This window comes from Phyllopteryx taeniolatus, chromosome 17 (genome assembly GCF_024500385.1).
Source record: "Phyllopteryx taeniolatus isolate TA_2022b chromosome 17, UOR_Ptae_1.2, whole genome shotgun sequence".
NCBI lineage: Eukaryota > Metazoa > Chordata > Actinopteri > Syngnathiformes > Syngnathidae > Phyllopteryx > Phyllopteryx taeniolatus.
The window spans coordinates 5012200-5033394 of NC_084518.1; the positions used below are offsets into that span (position 1 = coordinate 5012200).

Sequence of the window (21195 nt, forward strand, 5' to 3'; positions counted from 1 at the left end):
CAACAATAACAGCAATTATTTAACAAAGAATAGCTCTTTATTTTGTAGTCTTGTAAAGAAAGAGAGAGGCCAAATCAAATAGCAGTGAAGCAATAATATCATTTTTTAATGAATAAAAAGAATACTGGCCAGTTTTGTTCTAGTCATGACGTGTCAGACTAGAAGTTTGCAAATGTAACGAAGGCCTACAGGAGATTAAACTTTGTGGTTGCGAAAGAGGAAAAGTGAACGGAGGGAGGACACCTACGCCACCTGCAGGCGTATTAGTAATCCACAGTTGTAGATGGCCCACGACTCACCATCAGTTTTAGTGCATCAGGACTGTCTACTTTGAGCTCCAATAAAGCACCATCATCATCATCAACATTATCATCAGGGTCATTCATGCCACGACACATTGGGGAACAGCCATTTTATTAAGCAAATTTGAATTTTGTGTTAGTTTATCTTTATTCCAGTGCCACCATGGTGAACACCGATGTTAAAAAATAAGATGTGACATTGCTTGTTGTTAAAAACAAAACATCAGAACTAAGACAGTTAGGGATAAAACGAATCATAGAAACCGACAGAGTGACCTCACAGAAGAATGACTAATATTCTTCTCTCTCCAGCAAAAAAATATACCAGAAAGTCAAAATGCGCCAGGGTAGCCCACAAAAGAAAACAAATAAAAATAACATTTTCTTATTATATAATTTTTCCGGTACTTCCCAAATACCGTATATATATATATTTTTTAGTTTTGAATGGGGGATCTGCTGGATTGTCTCACATTTTTTTTTTCCCTGTAGAGGAGCATCACTGCAATGCAGCAACAGTAGATCTACTGAGGAGAGTGTGAGCCCTGAGGACTCTTCCTAGTGCACTGAGAGAAGGGGGATCTATTTGGACACACTCAAGTTGGGGGCGCTGTGAAGTGCCAACCATTAGTTGTGGAAACCCGCCATGTTCTAGCCTAATACCACTCACCACCCTGGCACACAAGCAGTGGCAAACTACCTGAAGACATAGCTGGAATGTGTCCAGTACACTCACAACAAAGTTATTTTTCATCATTACAGTACAGTATATAGCAATAGTTTTCATAGACTTTCTTTTTCATTTTTCATATTGCACCATTGGAGAATGGGACACAGAAAGATCGACAGAGACGCCATTTCCTAATTAAAACAAGATATGTGCAAACAGACTAAAGACTTTATTAACCAAATCAAATTTTCCCTGTAATATCCACAAATAAAAGTGATTTCTCTTTTTATATATATATTTATAGTAATAAGAATAATAAATCTTCACATTGGATCATTTCATAAGTGTGACAAAATGCTGGGTTGGGCTGTCCAGCTAGCTATGATGGTAATTCTCATTGTCTTTGAATTGGTCAGTCCCCATGCATCCATAGGAAATAGATTTTTGTTTTCTTCCAAAAAAGTAACAATTTGAGAGCAGCTGAAAAGTGAAAGGGTGTCAATTTCTTTTGTTCCAAGTTTCATTCAGTGATATTCCATAGGAAAAAAAATGACTTCTCATCCTCATCTTCCATTCCAGAAAAAGAAACAAAAAACATGACCAAGTTATTATGAAAACATTGTTGCTATGGTAATCCATTTGAATGATTATTAATAAATGCCAACTAACAATTAATAATTACTCATCAATTATAAAGAACGAACAATAATCAAGAGTAAATAATGTTCCCCCCGTTATTCATTTAGTTTGGTAGCGCTCTAGTTGCAGTCATTTCTGATGAATGAAGTTGATTTTTTTTTTTTTCCCAAGTGGAAAAAAAGAAAAAAGAAAAATACAAAGAGGAGATGAAAGGAAGTTCTAAAATAAATAAAAGTAGATTAGTAAAAGTGACCGCACCCTCGGAAGGCTCGGACATACAGTATATACAGAACTGTGTGGTGAGTCAGTTTACTGCACTTGAGTGTTAAGTCCAGTGTTAGAGTGAGTTCTAGTCCCGTCCAAGAGCCCCTGCTGTTATACCAGCGTGTAGGACTTTGCGTAGGGATTGCTGTTCTGTTTCAGATGTCCTCGTGAGTCCAGCAGGGACTCCTGGGAGGTGCTGAGCTTGGCGGCCTGGGCCAGCTCTGAGCCTTCTCTGTGGGGGAGCGTGGCAGCTGAGCCAGGCTGCCACTGGGCCGCTGGGTCCCTGCTGGCCTGAGGGGCCTCTGTGGGTGTCGGTGGCGCCATGCGAGAGGGCCGCTTCAGCGAGCGACTCTTCTGGGGCTCCAGACAGGCCTGGCCCATGGCCGCTCTCTCCCCGCTCGCTGTCCCCCTGGATGACCCTGAGCAGGACATGCCTCGGTTTAACAGGAAGTCCATGCGCAGGTAAGGAGGAAGGTGAACCAACTCGCCCCCTGCAAGACGAGACACGCACGTAAGGCTTGACGCAATACAAATCACAAATTCCCAAAGACATTTCCACCGTCCCCATGAGATTTAATCTCAATATAGTATGTCACGTTTATGTTTATTATTCATTATTTTGATTGATTTATGAGGTGCAGCCAAAAAGCAATGAGCCCAATTTAATTTAACCTACTAAACATTTAGTTTTCCCCAGAAATGTTCACGATTTGTAGTTTAATACATATTGGAAGGTTGACTTTTAGAAGTTATGTTTAAGCCTGTTCTCTTCTTGTCAGCCATTTTGGAAATCACAGCATTGTTGGATGCCCGTCAGAAGCAGAGAGCTGTGATTGAATTTCTTGTTTTGAAAGGGAAATGGAAAGTTCCATTGCATTTAATTTTTAAGTACTATATGTATTGAATCTTTTCGAACAACTCATTTGTTTTGATCAATTTATCGCTGTCACGTTTACTTTTAGACACCTCTAGTGTTTCCGAATTGATGATCGTGATAAAAGTATAGATCTGGGATGTTTTCTGGGATTACGCTTTTAAATCATTGTGAAAAAGTTGAGGCAAATGTGTGAAGTTGCAAAGGCCATTAAGGGGTACAGTCTGGTGGCTTATCAAACTGACCAATGGGCAAGGAAACATTAATGAGAAACATCATTTAGGACTTACTGCTGGCATACACAGTACCAAATTCAAAGTTGACATTTTGCATATTTAAGGTATTCAAGGTTTTAGTGTTGTCAGGAAATGAAAACTGTTATTTTGTGGCAATGTTAAGTGAGAATGCACTCTGCGGGCTCTGGCAGCAATTGCCTCACCCGGTCTGTGGGCCTTGGGCACGGCCATGTTCATGACCCTGCTGACATCCTGAGGCTTGGGCGGGGAAGCGGTGAAGCGGCAGATGCCCGATTCGGACGGCGTGCTGGAGGTCAGGCTGTCGGTGTAGTCGTTGGTGCCGGCGGCCATTTGCTCAGAGGAGGTATCGGAGATGAAGCACTCGGTGATGGTGAACTTGGCATGGCGCAGCTGCTCCTCCATCTTGGCGTGCTCGTAGGCTCTGGCGAGCTCCTCGTAAGTGGAGGAAGCACTCTCCGTGGACACCATACTGCTGCGAGCGCGATCTAGAGATGGGCCCGAGTTTAGCGGAGGATATTAGTGTCCAGGGTCAGTGGCAGAGTGTCGGTGAGTGATGTAACATCGTTAAAAGACAACAAAAAATGCAATGATGTTTGGTGATGTTAATGACACTGTATGCATAAAAATAGCTGCTGACCGGTATCCTGAGATGGACTGACACTGTAGCTGTCGCTCTCCTTGTCAACGGAGCCCGCAACTCTTGGCGTGGGGAGCCTCCAGTCGGTGCTTAACGTGTGGGAGGAGACTGGATGATGTGGGCGGTTCAGGGTCCATTGGCTGGCATAGCGGTTGCGAGCAGCCGGGCCAGCTTTGGCTGTGCGGCGGGCAGTCGGGTCTGAGATTTTAATAAGAGAGGAGGATTCAATCGGTTCAGTAAAATTACTTTTTTCAATCGGTTCAGTAAAATTACCTTTAATCATTAGCTCAAACCGGTATCCAAAGTTAAAAAAAAACAAAAAAAAAACAACAAGATGATAATCAGTTCTTGGTTTGACCATTTATGGACTCGGCACCAAAACAAAAAGAACATTAAAAAAAACAGGTTCGCTTTGCATGTATTGACCTTGCATGCGAATTTGAAGGTTTACATCATCCTGAAATCGGAAAATCAATATTAAGTGCACAACTGCACATAGTTGGACACTGTACAAAACCAATATTGATTTCTGATGTTGATGTGTCTACATTGTATCGTTAGACATTGAGTTACCCTGTGTATGAAATGCGCTGTATAAATACATTTGCTTTGCTTTGCTTTCGAAATAATGATACAAGAGTGGTACATTTTGTCCCAACTGTCCCAAGGATTTCACATTAATTAAGTGTAATCCACAAGATGAACAATAGCCTCTAACAGAAATCCAGCAAATTGTATATTTAATGAAGTAAAAAAAAAAAAAAAAAAAAAGGTTTCCGTACTGGACTTACTGGTTCCTGGTCTGGCATCAGACACATCTACCAGAGGACCGGTGGCCTGGGAGAGGGATTGGTAGTGAACAGTGTGGGTGACTGTGGATGACTTCTGTTTCTGTGTTTCCCCAAAGTCGTTATCAGTCAATAGCACAGTGGACCTGTCGTCTGCAGAGCAGTAACAAGGGCAAGCTCAAAAACACAATAATCACATTTGTTCATGAGCAGTAACAAGGGCAAGGGCAAGTATTTGAGCAGTGGTATGTTCATGATGTGCTTACCAACAGTCTCCATGGTGTCCCTCTCCTCAATTAGAAGCTGAGCTCTGGGGATGTCGATGTGCATCCGTAGTGTTTGCTGCTGTTTGTTGACTGGCTCTGCTGGACGCGTGTTTTTACTGGCAAGCATAAATAATTCCTTCATAACGAGCCCTTCCTTAAGCGTGACGATTCTAACGCACAAGACTCTTACCTCATGAGCATCTCAGCCAAACTTTTTGCATCTAAGAACCAAAACGAGGACACAATATTGAATGTGCTGTGTGAAGATGACGAAAGGGTCACACAAAACAATGGCGCCCGCTCCCATCTCACCCCGTAGTCTCTTTAACCTCTGCTCACGCCTTCGCCTCCTCAGCACCAGCAGGCCGATGAAGATAACAACAATTCCCACCAACACGCAGGAAATGGTCACCATCATCTTCATACCTTCGCCACCTGCAGACGTGTCCTCACTCACGTTGGGTGCCTTCACCAGAGGGGCAATGGTGCCTGCGAAAGAGATTATGGCACTGTGACGTGGCACTCAACTGAAATCAAATTGGATTGAGAAAAAAAACAAAAACAAAAAAATGCGAACATTCCCATGTAACGGAAGCAGCGCAGCCAAGAGGTTCAGTTTAGAATTTGTTTTTATTTACAAGTGTTTACAAGTGTCTCAACCGTTGAGCAAATTATATGAAAATGACCAATATACTTATATTGGCGCAGCAGGTGAATCATGTGGTGGGTGTCATGTGAGCCATAGCTAAACGTTGAACTCACTGCCGTCATAGCTGAGCGTTGCAAACTTGAGCCTCTTCTCAGCGTAGCCAGCGCTGTTGTAGATTTTCATCTGCAGCTCGTACCAGGTGGCCTCCTGCAGGTCGTACAGTATGTAACTCTTGGTGAGGGAGGTGCGCTGCGCCGCGGTCCACGAAGGAGAGTCCATGGGCCGATACTCCAGCGTGAAAGAGGTGATCGGGCATCCGCCGTTGTTCCAGCCGTTCAGGTTGAGTTTCACTCGAGTGGCATTGATGCTGGTGAAGAGCTCCTGCTCTTTGGAGTACTGAGGTTCTAAAGGGACAGATGGTAAGAATAAACCCAAGTCTAAACCTGAAAAGCATGGATCGTGGTACTTCTTTGTACTTACAAAAGAGACTAAACGACTCTATTGTCTACTTACTACATTGTAGCAATGTGTCATGTGTTATGGAAAAGTAAACATTCAAACAAAAGTCTTTCTATTCACACAAGTCTGTGATTTAGTCATTAACAATGAACTGCATTATGATTAAATGCAGATAGTAATTGAAATGAATAATAAAATAGGCACTTCCGTGGCAGATTGAACGCACAACCCTCAGGTTAATAGGCAACTCCGAAATGTGCCAACACTATAAAACAACTATTGTGTTGTTGACTAGGCCCGACAACAAATGAACATGAGTCCCACCTTTCCCATGGGTCTTCGCTTCAATGATCTCACTTATGCGTCCGGGACCAACGGCATTCTGGGCCGTTAGAGTGAACTTGTACCAGGTGCCACACTTGAGGTTCTCTAATCGATAGGAGCGCTCACTTGGACTGATGGCGAAGTTGCCCCACTGTTCACTGTTGTCCTCTGAATATTGCAAAATGTAGCCTAGAGACAAAAAGGCGGTATTGGATGCCATCAGATTAGGAATAGTACTTTGAGAGATGAAGATGAAAAATGTGTAAAATTCCACATATGTCTGACCTCTGATGGAGCTGCCACCATTGTCTCCAGGTATCCAGGACAGTGTGATGGAAGTTGTGGTTGTCTTGGTCACTGTGAGGCGAGGCTGGTCAGGTGGAACTGAGGAACACAATTCTTTTACCAATGAAATGGGATGGGACACTAATATATGTCACAATATGTCAACATAGGGTGGTACGAGTTCTGTCGAAATAAAGCTCCTCGATTCAGTTCAACGTAGTTATTTGCCACCAAGATGGTGCCAAAGTAATACTTTTATTGTTTTGGCCAGAGCACAAAAAGCAATCTACAGAGGGCAAGGTTGGTCCCCCCTACCCCCAGAAAATTCACAAATACCAAACCATGACTACGCAGGGGTTTGCGCACTGTGTATCTCCGTTTCCTACCTTGAACCTGCAGGTTGAGGATGATCTTTTCAGAGCCAAAGCTATTACTGGCTACACAAGTATAGTTCCCAGAGTCTTCTGCTTTCACTGTCCGAACAACGAGGCTGCCGTTAGTATGGACACTGCGCCGGCTGTCGCTCACAACGGGTGCAGGGGTTCCAGTGCTGCGACACAGATGTATGAGGTGAATGGGGTTGGTGCTTCGTGTGCTGAACGAGCAGTTACAAGCGATACATTAATTTACAATCAGTGTCTTTGTGCTTGTGGATACTTACTTCTCCTTCAACCACTTGATTGTTGGAGATGGATCCCCTACCGCCTTGCAAGGTAACACAATGTCTTTCATCCAGGGTGTCGTGACGGTCCTGTTGAAGGTCAAGATGCGTGCTGGAGCTGCAAAAATAAACAATTTAGGCTGCAAGCAGCAATGAATGAGCCCTAAAACCTCCCTTTTCACGGCGAATCCTCAAAATTATCATTAAACTTTCCCACCATGCTCCACCCCACATTAAAGTGGCACGAAGCAGATATCCGTGTTTTGTTTCTAAATACATAAATTATGTTGGAAGTGCTGAAAACATATGCAAAGACTTAACAATAACAATAGCGTGTTGAATTCGTGACATATCGCTTAAACAGCTTTTTCACCGTTTGAATTTTCCTGATTTTGTGGGCGGGGCTAAAACACAGCCTTGTGACATCATGGGGCTGGGGTATATCCTTTCTACTGCGAGTTGCCTCCCCCACTACATAAAGACAAATTGATGTCGTTTCATTTGGCTATGCTGCTCAGTTGTGAGTTAGCTGCGCTTAGCTTCCACGACAAGCCTCATTTACTACGGCAGCGTGCCGTTGGCAAGCTCACGATGCCTCAGTTTACAGAACTGCTTGGTGACATTATTTAAGCTCCCAAAAAATGAGGAAAAAAAATAGCGCAGACGGCGAGCTGAACATCAACACTGCTGAGCGAATTTTACGACAGATAGTTTTGTAAACTTTCACCAGAGACAACGTGGCTTCGTGGGCAACTTGGTACCTCGTGAATGGGGCAGTGCCGACTGTCTAACTACCTTGGGCTTCCGCTTACCGTCCCGCTGTCGCCGGGTGCCGTGTTTGGCTGGAGGATAAGTAGACCTCTGTGCTTATTTTTATGATTATAAATAATAATCATTCTAACGTGATTTTACATCATATACTCCCTCGGTATATATGATTTCTTCGCATCCATTCAACACGTCCACAGCGTCTGCGAGCTGAGAGGTGGCCCTCATTATTCAACTTTTGAAGCCTAATTTTATATACATAGCAATTCATTCAAATTCGGCAGGCTAGTTAACATTAGGGCGCAAACATCTTCAACCTCTACTGCAGCGATAACGTCCACTCAATACATTCAGGAACGATGTGAAAGCCCTGATAAGTGGCGTGGGTCTTGGCACCTGCGAGGTTGATCTGCACATGCGATCATCCACGCTCTCACGAAGAAAGTGATGTGCTGACAGGGCCACGTGATACGTTAGGAGCGTTTTACTGATGCGCCACTGCATGCCATGCAGTGGACATGTGAACTCACACAAATGTAGCTATGGTCGTAACTGTTCTTTGGTGACTCGTATTTCACTGATTTTTGTTGACACAACATCGACAATTTGGAGCCTGAAGTTGCAAACATTCGAAAAGAGGTGGACATTATTTGTCTCCAACTGCTGCACCTCCCCACCAGGCAGTCATCATTCGTCAATCTTATTTTTAACCTGCCGTAGCGCCACTCGCCTTCAGCCGTGGGTTTAACAGTGATGATCTCGCTGGCATTTCCATGGCCCGCAGCAGTGACGGCAACCACCCAGATGCTGTATTGTCGGTTTCTGCTCAGGTTGGGGATCCGGTAGAAGAATACATCCGGGGCGGCCTCAAACTCACTGCTGACCTATGTGTGGAAAGATATTCCAGTCTGAACTTTCTGTTACCACTAAAATACATTCAGGAATAAAACAATCACTGTTGCACCCAACTGAAGAATCCTGAAAGTGACCAAGTACAGTCCTTTGAATTTAGTTAGCACATGGGTGTTTACTGTACATACAGTGCATACCATTGATACGCACAGGTAGATTACAATCATCCATTTGAGATACTTTTTGTCTTTATATTGTAATTATACAGTATTTCTATTACTGTACAGTATTCTTTCTGCATTACCGTGGGGTGTGGATTGGAGCAGAAAACAGTGTATTTCCTGATGATGCCGTTCACTTTGAGAGGAGGAAGCCATGACACGAACACCACCGAGTTGGAAGCAGCTGCTGCCTTCACACCACCAGGAGGACCAGGAACTGAAACACACAGAACATTTTTAAAAAATGGGTTTCCGCCTACATGAGAGACATAACTTTCCATTTATAGTATGTAGCATGTTTCATAATAACATGTTTACCACATGGGCTCATTCAGTTTCAATCTGATTCCCATCTTTTCAACTCTTTTTATGAGGGAAATGATTGCCTACCGTCCTCCTTGGTGCGGATGTAAATCTGTTCGCTGCGAACACCATCGCCTGCTCGGGTGAAGGCTAACACCTGGATGCTGTAATTGGTGTACTTCTCCAGCCCATCCAGCTCCAGTGACGGTTTGGAAGTTGTCACATTCCTGATCTCTCCAAGCTCTGAGGAGAGGATATCAATACAATTCAGTAAAGTCGACTTCTGGCTCCTTGTAACCAAACGTTTTGTAACTAAACTTACTGTTGCCATTGCGCTAAACATGCACACGTATTATATTATGCAGCAGAGGACATGCAGAAACCCCATAAGCAGGGTCTGCACGGGTGGCAGGCCTCGACTGGCAACCCGCTGACCTTGACTGTCAGTGTTGAAATCACTGATATCTCGTGGTTTCGCTTTTCAGACATGACCCCCCGTTTCCATTCTCCTTTTAAGTTGTCGCCACAGATATATGATTTGAGCATTTATGTCTCTGGCTTCTCGTGAGCGATCAAAAGACAAAGAAGGGGGCCTGTAAAACTACTGTGATGACATAACCTGAGGTTAAACCCACGAGGGATGAACCATTTTGTTATGCTCGTTAGGAAAAATCTTTTGGTGGGTTTTTTTTCCCCACTAAAATTACATTAACACAAGCAGCAGTTCCTTCACATCCAGGTTACAGTTCACTTCTCAATCTGCATGAATGACAAAAATATCAAACCAAAAAAATGTATTTGAAAAACAAACAACAACAAAAACAACCCACACAATATTAATAAGTACAGAAAAGCACATAATTTATCATACCCTGGCACCATTTTAAGTAAAAGTGACTTTTTATGTTGGTGTGTCACTTCCAGCTGGGAAATTATAATGATAAATAGGCACTATTTTCATGTTTTTTTTTTTTTTTACATTTGAACTTTATTCATATCACTAACAATTTTCAGTGAATTCAATCTTTTGCACCTATATATATATATATATATATATATATATATATATATATATATATATATACACACACACCCACACACACACGCACATGCACACACACAGTATTTTAAATAATATGCTATTGTATGGAAGCGTTTTATTGTCACTCCTCAATATATTATGTGGAACATACAACGGGCCAAATTTACCTTTCCAAGAGGCCACTGGATATATATATCCAGTATATATATATATATATATATATATATATTATTAATAATAAGTCAGGGCTAAGAGTGTTATAAATTGCCCTCTGCTGGCCATTCAGAATACTTTTCTTTCAGTACAGTATACTGTAAGTGGCATAGTGTAGGATATTAAACCATAAAAAAAAAGACACAAAAAGAAAAACTAAAAATAAAATATTACTCGGGATATTATTCTATCCACTTGGATAAAATGCATTGTTGTTTTTCCCCACACACCGAGACTGACGACTGTTACCATGCAAACTCCTCATGGCTGTCAAGTCCTTAAGCATTCATGTTCAATGTGCAGGCCAACATGATGTGACAGGGCAGGGGTCAAAGGTAATTGTGCTGTCACAACCAACTATCGCTCATGCAAAGCCAGCATGCGATAATGGCGTAGCACGTTATCTGACGTCCACATTGCCACGGTGTATTTTGCCCAAAACTAAATTATTCCTCATACCCACAATGCACTGGGTGACTCCAAGGTATTACTTACTCGGCAGCATCAGTAACAAACCTTATTACTCAGCATCACACCATTTTTCTTAGCTCACAGCGATTTTGAAAATATGCTGAAATGAGTTGATAAAGAAGCGACTGAGTCATGCTGAGACCCAGCCAAGTCAGGGCCGATGCAAATTGCTGCAAGCGAGACGATGTTCAGGAATCATTTTTATTGTTTTATTTTAAAAAATCCATAAATAAACCAATGCAAATACCATGAAAAACATTTCATAACATATGTGAAGTGTAAATGAGTGTGTACAGTATATACGGTACCTCCATCGGGTAGGTTGGCCCAATAGATAACCCTGAAGCCCAGGAGGTTGCCATTCAGAGCATCTTTAGGAGGAGTCAACCAGGATAAGGAGATGACCTCTGGAGATGTAGCTATGGCTTGGACGTGCTCTGGAGGACGACTGGGTACTGGGGAGCGAAGAAGAAGAGGCGAGATGAAGGCGTGCACAAGCAGCAGACCCCGAAAGAGTGAAGAGACGTTGCAGTACCCCTACTTACCACTAGGTTGTAATGTTACCTCACATATTGTCTATCTAAATACTGCTCGCCTCTTTGAAATTGACAGCAGAACAGACTTCACGATGTATATTCCTTGTTTAACAATTAAGATATTTTGAGTTGGTGGCCATAGGAGAACTCCTTTGCATGCTGGCTCGTTTGCATACGGCTGAATCTTGAATTTCATCCATCCGATTTGCTATAATATGCAAACTCCACACAGGCCAGAGCCAAGATATGAAACCCGAAACTTGAAACTGTGAGGCAGAAGGGCTAATCAGTAGGCCACTGTGCTGTGAAAATATGAATTTCCTGTGGTATAATAAACGTGTCCAACTATCTGATGACGGATCAGGTACTGTATTATGACTGTATCGTACTTGGACAATGATATTTGGACTTGATTGACTTTGATTGATCAGGCTTCCTTCAGGTTGAATGACATAACCACCGAAGCCAAGCCGAGTATTGCATTTAGTGTATGTTATGATTGATATTATGATCATCACGATTTTTGAATGTATTATGATTAATACATAATCATAATTTTGGCCTGCGTTCTTACCATCCTCCAGTGTAGTGGCAGCCACCTCCGTGGAAGATGGCCCGGTGCCCGCACTGTTACTGGCTTGCACCACAACGCCGTACTGGGTGAACTTCTTGAGATTGTCCAGTACCAAGCTTTCTGCATTGTCCCCCGTTGTCTCGACACTGATTACGCTGAATTGGTAGTTTCCACCTGAGCTGTACTCTCTGTAGCCCACTTGGTAGCCTTTGATTGCGCCATTCTGGAGGTGTTTCTTAGGTGCCTAGCAGAGAAGCGAGACGGGTTATTGGATACAGGATGAACATCTATGCCCTTATATTTCCTTGAATGTCAAAGCAACCTTTTGAAAAACAAACAAAAAAAAAAACATTAAACATTCCCCCGTAAAAAGCCTTTAAGTTTTTTTTTTCTAACTTAAAGGCATTTTGTAAATTTTGCCACAGACAGATCTTTTACATATACCAATAAAATAAAATAAAATAAAATTCAAACAGATCTGAAAATGAAATAATTATTTATTTTTTTAATTAATGAATTTGATCGATTCCACCAATGTAGCCGAAACAGATTTGTTGACAGATTATCAAAATGAGGACAGAAGCAGTCCTGAAAAGGATGAAAGAAGCACACATTTGGGATACCATGTTGCAATGTAAATTTAGTTGTTTACCATAATTGAAAAAAAAAAGGTGTAAACAGCCCACAAACAAACCTAATACACTTACAATTCAATTTTGCCAGCTGAAACATTAACCCTACTGTCTGGTGACAACCCCCAGAGGATCATATATAGGTAGATTCCACACTACTGGTGACGGTTTTGCATGCCATAAAACAAATAGAGCACCAGAAGATGCTGCAAACCGCTCACACTTCCTGCATTTGAATCATTTTTGTGTGGAAACAGCTACATTGTCCGTTGTAAAAAAGTAAACACAGTAGTAACTTACCCTCCAGGAAACTTTGATACTTTGAGAGGAGAGGGCCTCCAGGTGCACATCTTGAGGTGGTCCGTCAGGGGCTGAAGACAGATTTAACACACTTTTAATTCATCGACAAGCCGTCTACAAAGACAAATGTTCGCGGTTCACACAAATGTGATGGCCGTATTTTAAAGGCGGGGCTGCTTGCGTACGAGTGGAAGTGCTCTGCAGGAGGTGGTAGTTGTGGAGATGAATAGATAGGGGGGCCAATTTGCAGAATGGGGTCCAAACTGACTCTATTGATCATTTTGTGAAATTTACGACCGAGGCTGCTAATTGAAAAGTTCTGCTTTTAGTGCAAGGTCAGCATGTGTTCAATAATGCAACAGAACCAATGGGGATGGGGCTGATGTCACCAAGATGTTAATGAATTGACTTTGTCAGGGGCGACTCTCCTTTTGCTTCTTGTCTTTTACTTCTGACAGTTGTTGGTATCATTGTTTTTTTTTTAAGTCTAAATAACCTATAATAACCTTATTGTATCTTACTTGTGCGACCGGGTGTGACTAATCCGAAGGTCCCCGTAAAATAAACATCAACGTGCAGAACACATCAGGCACGTGCATAGACATTTTTGGGGGCAGGTGCTCAAGCCCAGAAAAAGGGTACCCAATTGCATAAATTACTCATATAATTAAGAAAAAAAGTAATGTATATCAAACTTATGTATTTATTTCTATTAACACAATCAACGCAGTCAATGATACAACTGTTAAGAAAGGAGGTGATGGTTAAAAGCATCAGGCTTTTGTGGAACAGTATATAATAATGAGACAAATAAGATAAATAATTTAGAAAGTGACCACTATTAGTTAACCTGTGCACCTCAATGGAAAAAAAAAAAAATTGAGAGGGGAAGTAAACATTAATAACTGAGATAATGTGGTGGCACAAGTGCACACACCCTTTGATAAATATGGTTGTATTTAGAATTAAGCAGTCAAACTAATGTTAAATGTGTGTCAGCTCACACCTGCCAGCATGTAAAGTGCCTCTGATTAACCCCAAATAAATGAAGGTGGGAGCATATGTACAATTCTTCCAGGGACTAAAGAAACTGCCCCTCAAATATAAAAAAAAACACATTGGGTGGAATTGATGAAAGAGAGGGTATTTATTTATTTACTTATTGAATTGACGAATGACGAAAAAAGGGGCTGCAGCAAAAAGGTTACTTTTTTAATCCAGGGTAAAAGGGCAGGTTCATGAGCACCACTTGGGATCTATGTGTGCACGTGCCTCCAACACATAGACGCTTCTATATGCGGAGAGGTGGATATTTATTTATTGGAAAAAATTTTGCAGATACTGTATATGGTACTGTATAACTAAACAGAAGACAGAGCAACCATCCAACACCTTACCCGCTTCATCAGTTGTGATGGTGAGCTCATTACTGGCCTCGCTCTTTCCGATTAGGTTCTTGGCAAACATGCGGATGTTGTAGGTGGAGGAAGGGTGCAGGTCAATGATTGTGGCCTGGTTGAGTTGAGGTGAGACATCTTTGGTCTTCTGAGCAGTGTCCCAGGAGGCTGCAAAAAGGGAGAGGGTGCACTTTATGGGGTCGCTGAAGTCAAGCCAGAGGTTAAGTAAAATGAGCAAATCAGGACAGCTTATATTAGTGCAAACACAAAGTGAGTGGAGGGATAATTCATTCCCAAAAACACGTCGAGAAATGTTCACGAGCTTTGTGCGGTATATACAATTTGATCATATTTCATATTAGACATTTTCCCCTACCTGATTTGTTCTTGCTTTCAATATCGAAGCCTGTGATTGGGCTGTTGCCATCAAATCCCATACTCCAACGCAGGGCAATAGTTCTGTCCTTCACTTCTCTGATCTCCACCTCCGGGGGATCAGGAGGCTCTGACAAGAGCAAAGTTGACAAGTAATGTTTTCATTGCTAGTGCGGTGACAGCAAATGACGACAATTCACAGGATCAAACTCAATATTATACAATGGAACCTCGAAAGCCAAATGCCCTACGTGACAATATGAACAAAATCTATTTAATTTGAATGATTTCATAATTTCAAGTATAATCGATAATATGATAGTATTTACAAGTCAATATAAATAATGCTAAAAAAGTGAGCTATATCGCTCTTTTTGTTTCACTATTAATAGTTAAACAAATCTATTCCTGTGAATGACGGTTAAGAATGTGTAAGAAATGTAATTTCAAACATCACCTGTGCACTTAATACAGTTTTTATGATGGTACCAGGCTCTGGACTGGATTATTTCTATTTTCGTTACTTCCTATGCAAAAAAAGCGTTTCGCAATCTGAGGGAATCAGAAGTGGAATGTATTCATTCGCTCTTCCACTTCCACAGGTTCCACTGTAGATATTTCTACCGTGAATAAATAGTAGTTATACCTTGCACTGTGAGCTGTATGATCCTTCGGTCTTCACCAAAGGAATTGATGGCATGGCAGGAGAAAAAGCCAGAGTCCTCCCTAACTGTGGGCATGATCTGATGAATGCAGCACAATGAGTTTGTTTGTCAAAGAAATGTATATACAGTCGAATATGTCTCGAGTCCTTGATTATGCTTTTGTAATTGGGACACATTACTGTCAATTTTACATCATTTGACCTCATTCATTGTAATGGCCAAATTTAGTTGTGCTTCCCAATTATATTGGCATCAAATGTAGATCAATCTAAATAGAGTATTTATAGTAACCCATCATGACACGCAAAAAGGCCTTGACGAATATTAGGAAGTTAGACATATTGACTTCTTGAAAAGAAGACTCCTTACCTGCAGGGTGGAGATGACTTCATCTCCGACCTCCTTGACTGTAACCACATAGCGACTGGTCTCGGGGTTGATGATACGCTCCTCCTTCTCCCAGCGTACCATGATGGGCTTCTCACCATGAGCCGTGCAGCTCATTTTCTTCTCTTCGCCTTGTGTGGCCAGTGTGGTGTTGGGGTAAGAGGTGATCATGGCAGGAACTAGTTCGTCATAAATTAAAAGGAGAAAAATACAAAGATATTTTTTTTTTTTACGAGCTGTTACATTGTGCTTTTAAAACAGCAACGCTATCGAATAATCAAACCAGTGCTGGTAACCAAGGTGTCACTATTTTTTCCTCATTTTCCATGAAATGTCATTGAATGAGTAGCTTTGCTTTTAGTAAGAATGAAATATCACACAAGAGGTATATTGGCATGCATCTTGTATGTGATGCACCTAAAAGGTACAAAGAACCCTCTGAAGACATCTCACCAAATACATGATGGTGATATCTCACGCAAAACATAACAGTTCTCTGGCCCCAGACATTCTACACACACCCACACCCACACACAAACACACACACACACACACACATGTAAAACATGATTCCAGTGATGCAACGAGAAGTGTCAGGTAAGAGGTTGCAAACATTTAAGCCTCATCTCTTATTTAGTCTGCGGCCATTTGGGGCTCGTCTACAGAAAAGAACGGCGATTTATTTTGCATGACAAGTATAAATTTTTTGTGAGGCATGTTCAGAAAAAAAATAAAAAATAAAAAATGAGGGAAAATATAACAGCGAAGATTCTAATTTTAGAGCGCAGCTACTCTCATTTCGCCATGTAAGTGGATAAGCGGAAGCACTTGGCGATGTTGTTGACACTCGTGGCAGTCTGGAACAATCCGCGAGGTGACAAACGGCGACGGAGGAAGTAGCTCCGCTGCGTAGCGGAAATAAGACGTCTGAACTGAAAATATCAAATGGATTTCAGCATCCAGGATGTAGCGGTAGGTTCTATTAAATCTGCATGACATTTTATATTCTTCCACAATTATTTAACAAGGTGGGAAACAGATAAATATCAATATGCAATAGTTAATTTCTGGTTTAGTGTGTTTACAGTTTTAAACTAAATCTGTATCTTTACAAAAATCTAAACTATAAAAGAAAAAAAAAACAATATAATGTCATATTTCATGGTAAAATCTGTACCAAAATTGCAGGGTCTTCTCGTTTAAGATGTTGCAAGAAATGTTTTTGTTATCAAAAGCCCTTTTAAAATATATTGAACAACAGTTGAGCAAACTACATTCTTTAACTTCTGATTTCAAAACTTCTTATCCATCAATTTGTTGCGTTTAATGTACTGTACGTAATAATATGATGAGGCGATTATAAATTTATATGGTTCACAATCTGGCCTGAGACAAAAAAAATATTGACTGTTTGGGCAGTTGAGCCAAAAATGGTAATTTACAAACAACACTCACACAGCTGCTCTAAAAAAGAAATATGATATGGGTGGTTTTTATATAAACTGTTCAATAACTGTAAAGACAAAAGTGCATGACGGTAAAGACATAAACACCATAAAAATTCAGTGAGTTGCACAATTTACATGTGCTGCCCTTCAAGCTCTGTGGATATAAATGATCTTAACTACTCATTAAACCCATAATCTTGTCTTTATACAATCGTAATAATGGTAAAGACATGCAACAGTTCCGACACGTTCACACATTCATACATATTCGTTCATGTCTCCTCAGGAATAACACCATTTATTTTGCTGTCTGCTATAGTGTGAAAGCAAAATGTCTGCCTCATTCTGGCATGTCAGCTCACAGATCCCTCTGGTGTACTGCAACACCATAATGAGGCTCTCTCTCCGGTGGCGTTAACGGAAAAGACAGCGGGAGTGACGAAGATGGACCATTTGATAAAGAGCCAAAAGAAGGAACTCTGACGACACGTAGATGCACTTTGCGTTAGTTTTTCACGGAAAAGGCATATGAAGCAATAGGGGCCTAGTGGGGACAAGCGGTACGGAAGATGAATGAATGAATATCAGTAACATTATTATGATTTTCAAAAGGAAATTCAGTGGACCAGGTGTTGTCGTGTGTTTTTCAATTTCTTATCATTTCTCGAGTGCTGCTGCATGTGTGTCTGACAAAATTACGGAAACCAGAACCATATTAGTATGGTGCCTAAGCAGAAAAGAATAAAATAAAATCTACACAATTCGCAAGTCTTTGGTGCATGATTACAATCTTTTAAAAAAAAATAAAAAAATTATGTATTGGAGACACCCTTTTTCCTCACAACCACCCAGAGGGCAGTGATGATACATTGAACCTACAGGGGATTATAGCACATAGGCTAGTTGCTGATAGGCTACTGCCATGAGACAAAAGCACCCCCCCCCCCCCCCCCCCACACACACACACTTTTACTCCCTTCCTTCCCTCTTCCCAGGCTTCCTTTCACCTGGCCAGGTTGCCATGCCAACCAGCATCGGACAGTCTCTCCTCTTGCTACACCACTCCTCCCTCTCATGTTCCTCTCATTTTGAGTAGCCAATAGAACATGGACCTGACATTGATTTTCCCAGCGTAATGATGATTACACAATCATGCCCTGAATGGCGCAATGCAGGACTAATACAAAATGTGTGATCTGATGAATTGTGATTAAATATTCCGTGTCCCAAAATACACGCAAGTATTTAAAAGGTAAATAATATATCATCATTATGTGAGTAGCTTCCTAGGTATGCTCCTATGTATGACACGTACTCATTTTTGGAGTTGTGGGAGGAAACTGGAGTGCCCGGAGAAAACCCACGCAGGCATGGGGAGAACATGCAAACTCCACGCAGGCGGGGTCAGGGGTTTGAACCCCGGTCCTCAGAACTCTGAGGCAGACGCTCTAACCAGTTGACCATCACTTTTTAGAGCATTTCCACTTTTAAATGATATACAGTCTCTTGCACTGTACGCTGTTTTCTGTTTTAAATGTTTATGAACTGTTTAAAAAAAAATAAAAATAATAATGTTTTAATCATGATATGCACATTGAGTTACCTTGTGTATGAAATGCGCAATATAAAGTTGCTTTGCTTCCAAAGAATATAACATTATAGAGTCAGCTACTTATGTTTACAGAGGCTGTTGACAGTTCCTTTGGGAGTGAGGGAGGAATTATGTCCTCAATATGTTCACCAGTTCTTTTCTAACAAAACCACAATTATTTTTTTGACAACGTGTAGACTTGTAGTCTGTCCAAAGGAACTTTGGCTGAAGGGGACACATGTTCACATTTACAGATAAAACATCTGTGGCCCTCACAATCTTCCAAGATGCCCATCCCTGCTGTACCATTATGTTTTGCTGCCATGAAACCTCTTCTGCTTGTATTGCACTTCCCAGAAGATCTTCCTGTGTTTACTTTTCGTCATTTAACCTCTAAAGAGTGCTGTTCTTTAAATAGCATTGAGCTATTTCATCCAGTGTTTTTTTCGGTTTTGTCACAAATACACAAATGCTCCCATTAAATATGTATGTTTTTATTTATATATAACCTTTATTTATCCAGGTAAGGCAATTTAGAACAGATTGTCATTTGCAATTATGATATTATATTACTGTGAGCTTGAAAAATACTTCTGGTCTAATGTTGTCTTCATTAGTGTATAAACTGTACATTATAGGGCTGTGTTACTGGCTGCCGAGCAGGCCAATGTTGGCCATAGGGCACTCTGGCTCTACAGGGCCATGAGAGCCAGGCGAGAGATGACGAGTGTAGCTCCATGCCCCACGGGTAATTTGTAAGTGGGTGTTGGGGATGAGCCAAGCAAGGATGGGGGTGGGTTGGGGGAAAGGGGAGCGCTCTTGCAAATGCACAGAAATGATGAGTTCACTGTGCGCCTGCAATGTACTGAAATAATTCCCTTAGCTGCACAATTGGCTTGGACATGGAGCGCAAGAACAAATGTGTCCCTGTCGACTGGGTGGGTCTCCGTGCAAGAGGTAAGAGGGGGGCTTGTGGTGGATGCAGATGAGTAAAGAAGATGAAAGAGATACAGATAAGGGGACTTCCTTATGTTTGTTTGAAGGGTGGCGTTCAGTGACCAAAAGGCCATTTACCACTTCTCCGCATACACACCTCATTATGTTCTCTGCCCTCATTGCTGCGTCTCATGACATTATGATGCCTAATTGGCTTGATTGGTCTTAATTGGCAACAATAAACACTGAGTGGCTGTTGACTGACTCTGATAGCATCCGCTGTGGATTGGTAATGAATTGACTGAATTGCATCTGTTTTGGAGGTAAGGATGCTTGACGGGTAAGCACATAAAAATCATTTGCTTCCACCTGCATCCCGTAATGGATTATTAGTTACATAAGAAGCTGTTTGATACTTGGGGGAGAAAAATAAAGACAAGCAGGCGGCTTAATCCCAGTGCAGTAAGTGCAGTCAGCCTGTACTGCTGTTAGTGCAGTGCAGTGGTGGTGTCCATGTAGGATGATGCATGGCGTATTATGATGAGACATTAGCCTAAGAACAAGCACTCATGACAATAAAAGTGCCAAGCTCGGACATTGCAATCGCTGCAATTCATTTAGCAGGAGGAGACAAGTGGATCACTGCAATCGGCTGCTGGCCTATTATTCTTTTATGATAGCTTCAGTGTATCTGTATACCTTTACATTATGGTGTTGCATTCATATGCACAGCGCTTTGTGCTCAAATTGATACCTCTCTGTGTGTGCCCATGAGCCTTGTTTGTGCACCTGTGTCACATAACCTTCACCAAATTCGACGTCTCTGTGAATATAACTTCAAATAGAAGATAGATTCTTCACTTTGTTTACTCAAAAGCCACACAGCCAATAACACAAAGCGAAGATCATACTATCCGTCACGTGAGTACTTCAGCATGCGTCAGCTGGTGTCCCTCCCTAATTGGCCTCCTAAGCCTCTTAAGTAGCTGCTCAAATCGTGTCGACTGTCCTGGATAAACAACATAAAAACAGTGTGTATTGCAGACTGTTACAGCTTCAAACAGCGAACCCCACTGCCATAACATTGCATCTATTAAGAAACCAAGCAAGATGCTTTAAGGGGTTAATGAGCCGTCTGCACAGTAACACCCTAACAGGGGAGAGGAGATTGAGATTACTATGGAGAACAGTGGACACAGGTCAGGATAGAACACGAATCACAACAACAGCCTGCATCTTTCGGCGCAGCACAGATTGCACCAGAGGGAGTGCTGACACACACACACGTACACACACAGCTACACACACACACAGCTACACACTCACACACGCACACACAAACTTGTCATCGAATAATGGATATACTGAACACAGCAGCTACAGTATGTTTGAGCAATGCCGCACTTTTA

At 41.6% G+C, this 21195-nt stretch overlaps 1 protein-coding gene across 2 annotated transcripts in view; it reads right to left on the minus strand.

The window, feature by feature from the left end:
• Positions 1 to 397: 397 nt before the first annotated feature.
• dscama (Down syndrome cell adhesion molecule a) overlaps positions 398 to 21195 on the minus strand; it is a 94995-nt gene continuing 74197 nt past the window's right edge. The window contains exons 12-33 of one of the 2 annotated variants that reach the window (XM_061752185.1): positions 15794 to 15990; positions 15406 to 15502; positions 14761 to 14889; positions 14385 to 14552; positions 12988 to 13058; positions 12056 to 12299; positions 11254 to 11400; positions 9307 to 9462; positions 9000 to 9133; positions 8574 to 8727; positions 7076 to 7193; positions 6801 to 6964; positions 6415 to 6513; positions 6130 to 6318; positions 5460 to 5750; positions 5010 to 5186; positions 4888 to 4918; positions 4698 to 4813; positions 4435 to 4584; positions 3644 to 3841; positions 3189 to 3491; positions 398 to 2366 (exon numbers count right to left, since the gene is read on the minus strand). In XM_061752185.1, coding sequence (XP_061608169.1) covers positions 1987 to 2366; positions 3189 to 3491; positions 3644 to 3841; positions 4435 to 4584; positions 4698 to 4813; positions 4888 to 4918; positions 5010 to 5186; positions 5460 to 5750; positions 6130 to 6318; positions 6415 to 6513; positions 6801 to 6964; positions 7076 to 7193; positions 8574 to 8727; positions 9000 to 9133; positions 9307 to 9462; positions 11254 to 11400; positions 12056 to 12299; positions 12988 to 13058; positions 14385 to 14552; positions 14761 to 14889; positions 15406 to 15502; positions 15794 to 15990 — 3713 coding nt within the window. In that variant the 3' untranslated portion in view covers positions 398 to 1986. Of the gene's footprint in view, positions 2367 to 3188; positions 3492 to 3643; positions 3842 to 4425; positions 4585 to 4697; positions 4814 to 4887; positions 4919 to 5009; positions 5187 to 5459; positions 5751 to 6129; positions 6319 to 6414; positions 6514 to 6800; positions 6965 to 7075; positions 7194 to 8573; positions 8728 to 8999; positions 9134 to 9306; positions 9463 to 11253; positions 11401 to 12055; positions 12300 to 12987; positions 13059 to 14384; positions 14553 to 14760; positions 14890 to 15405; positions 15503 to 15793; positions 15991 to 21195 lie in introns of both variants that reach the window. The other variant, XM_061752184.1, reaches the window with a different exon arrangement.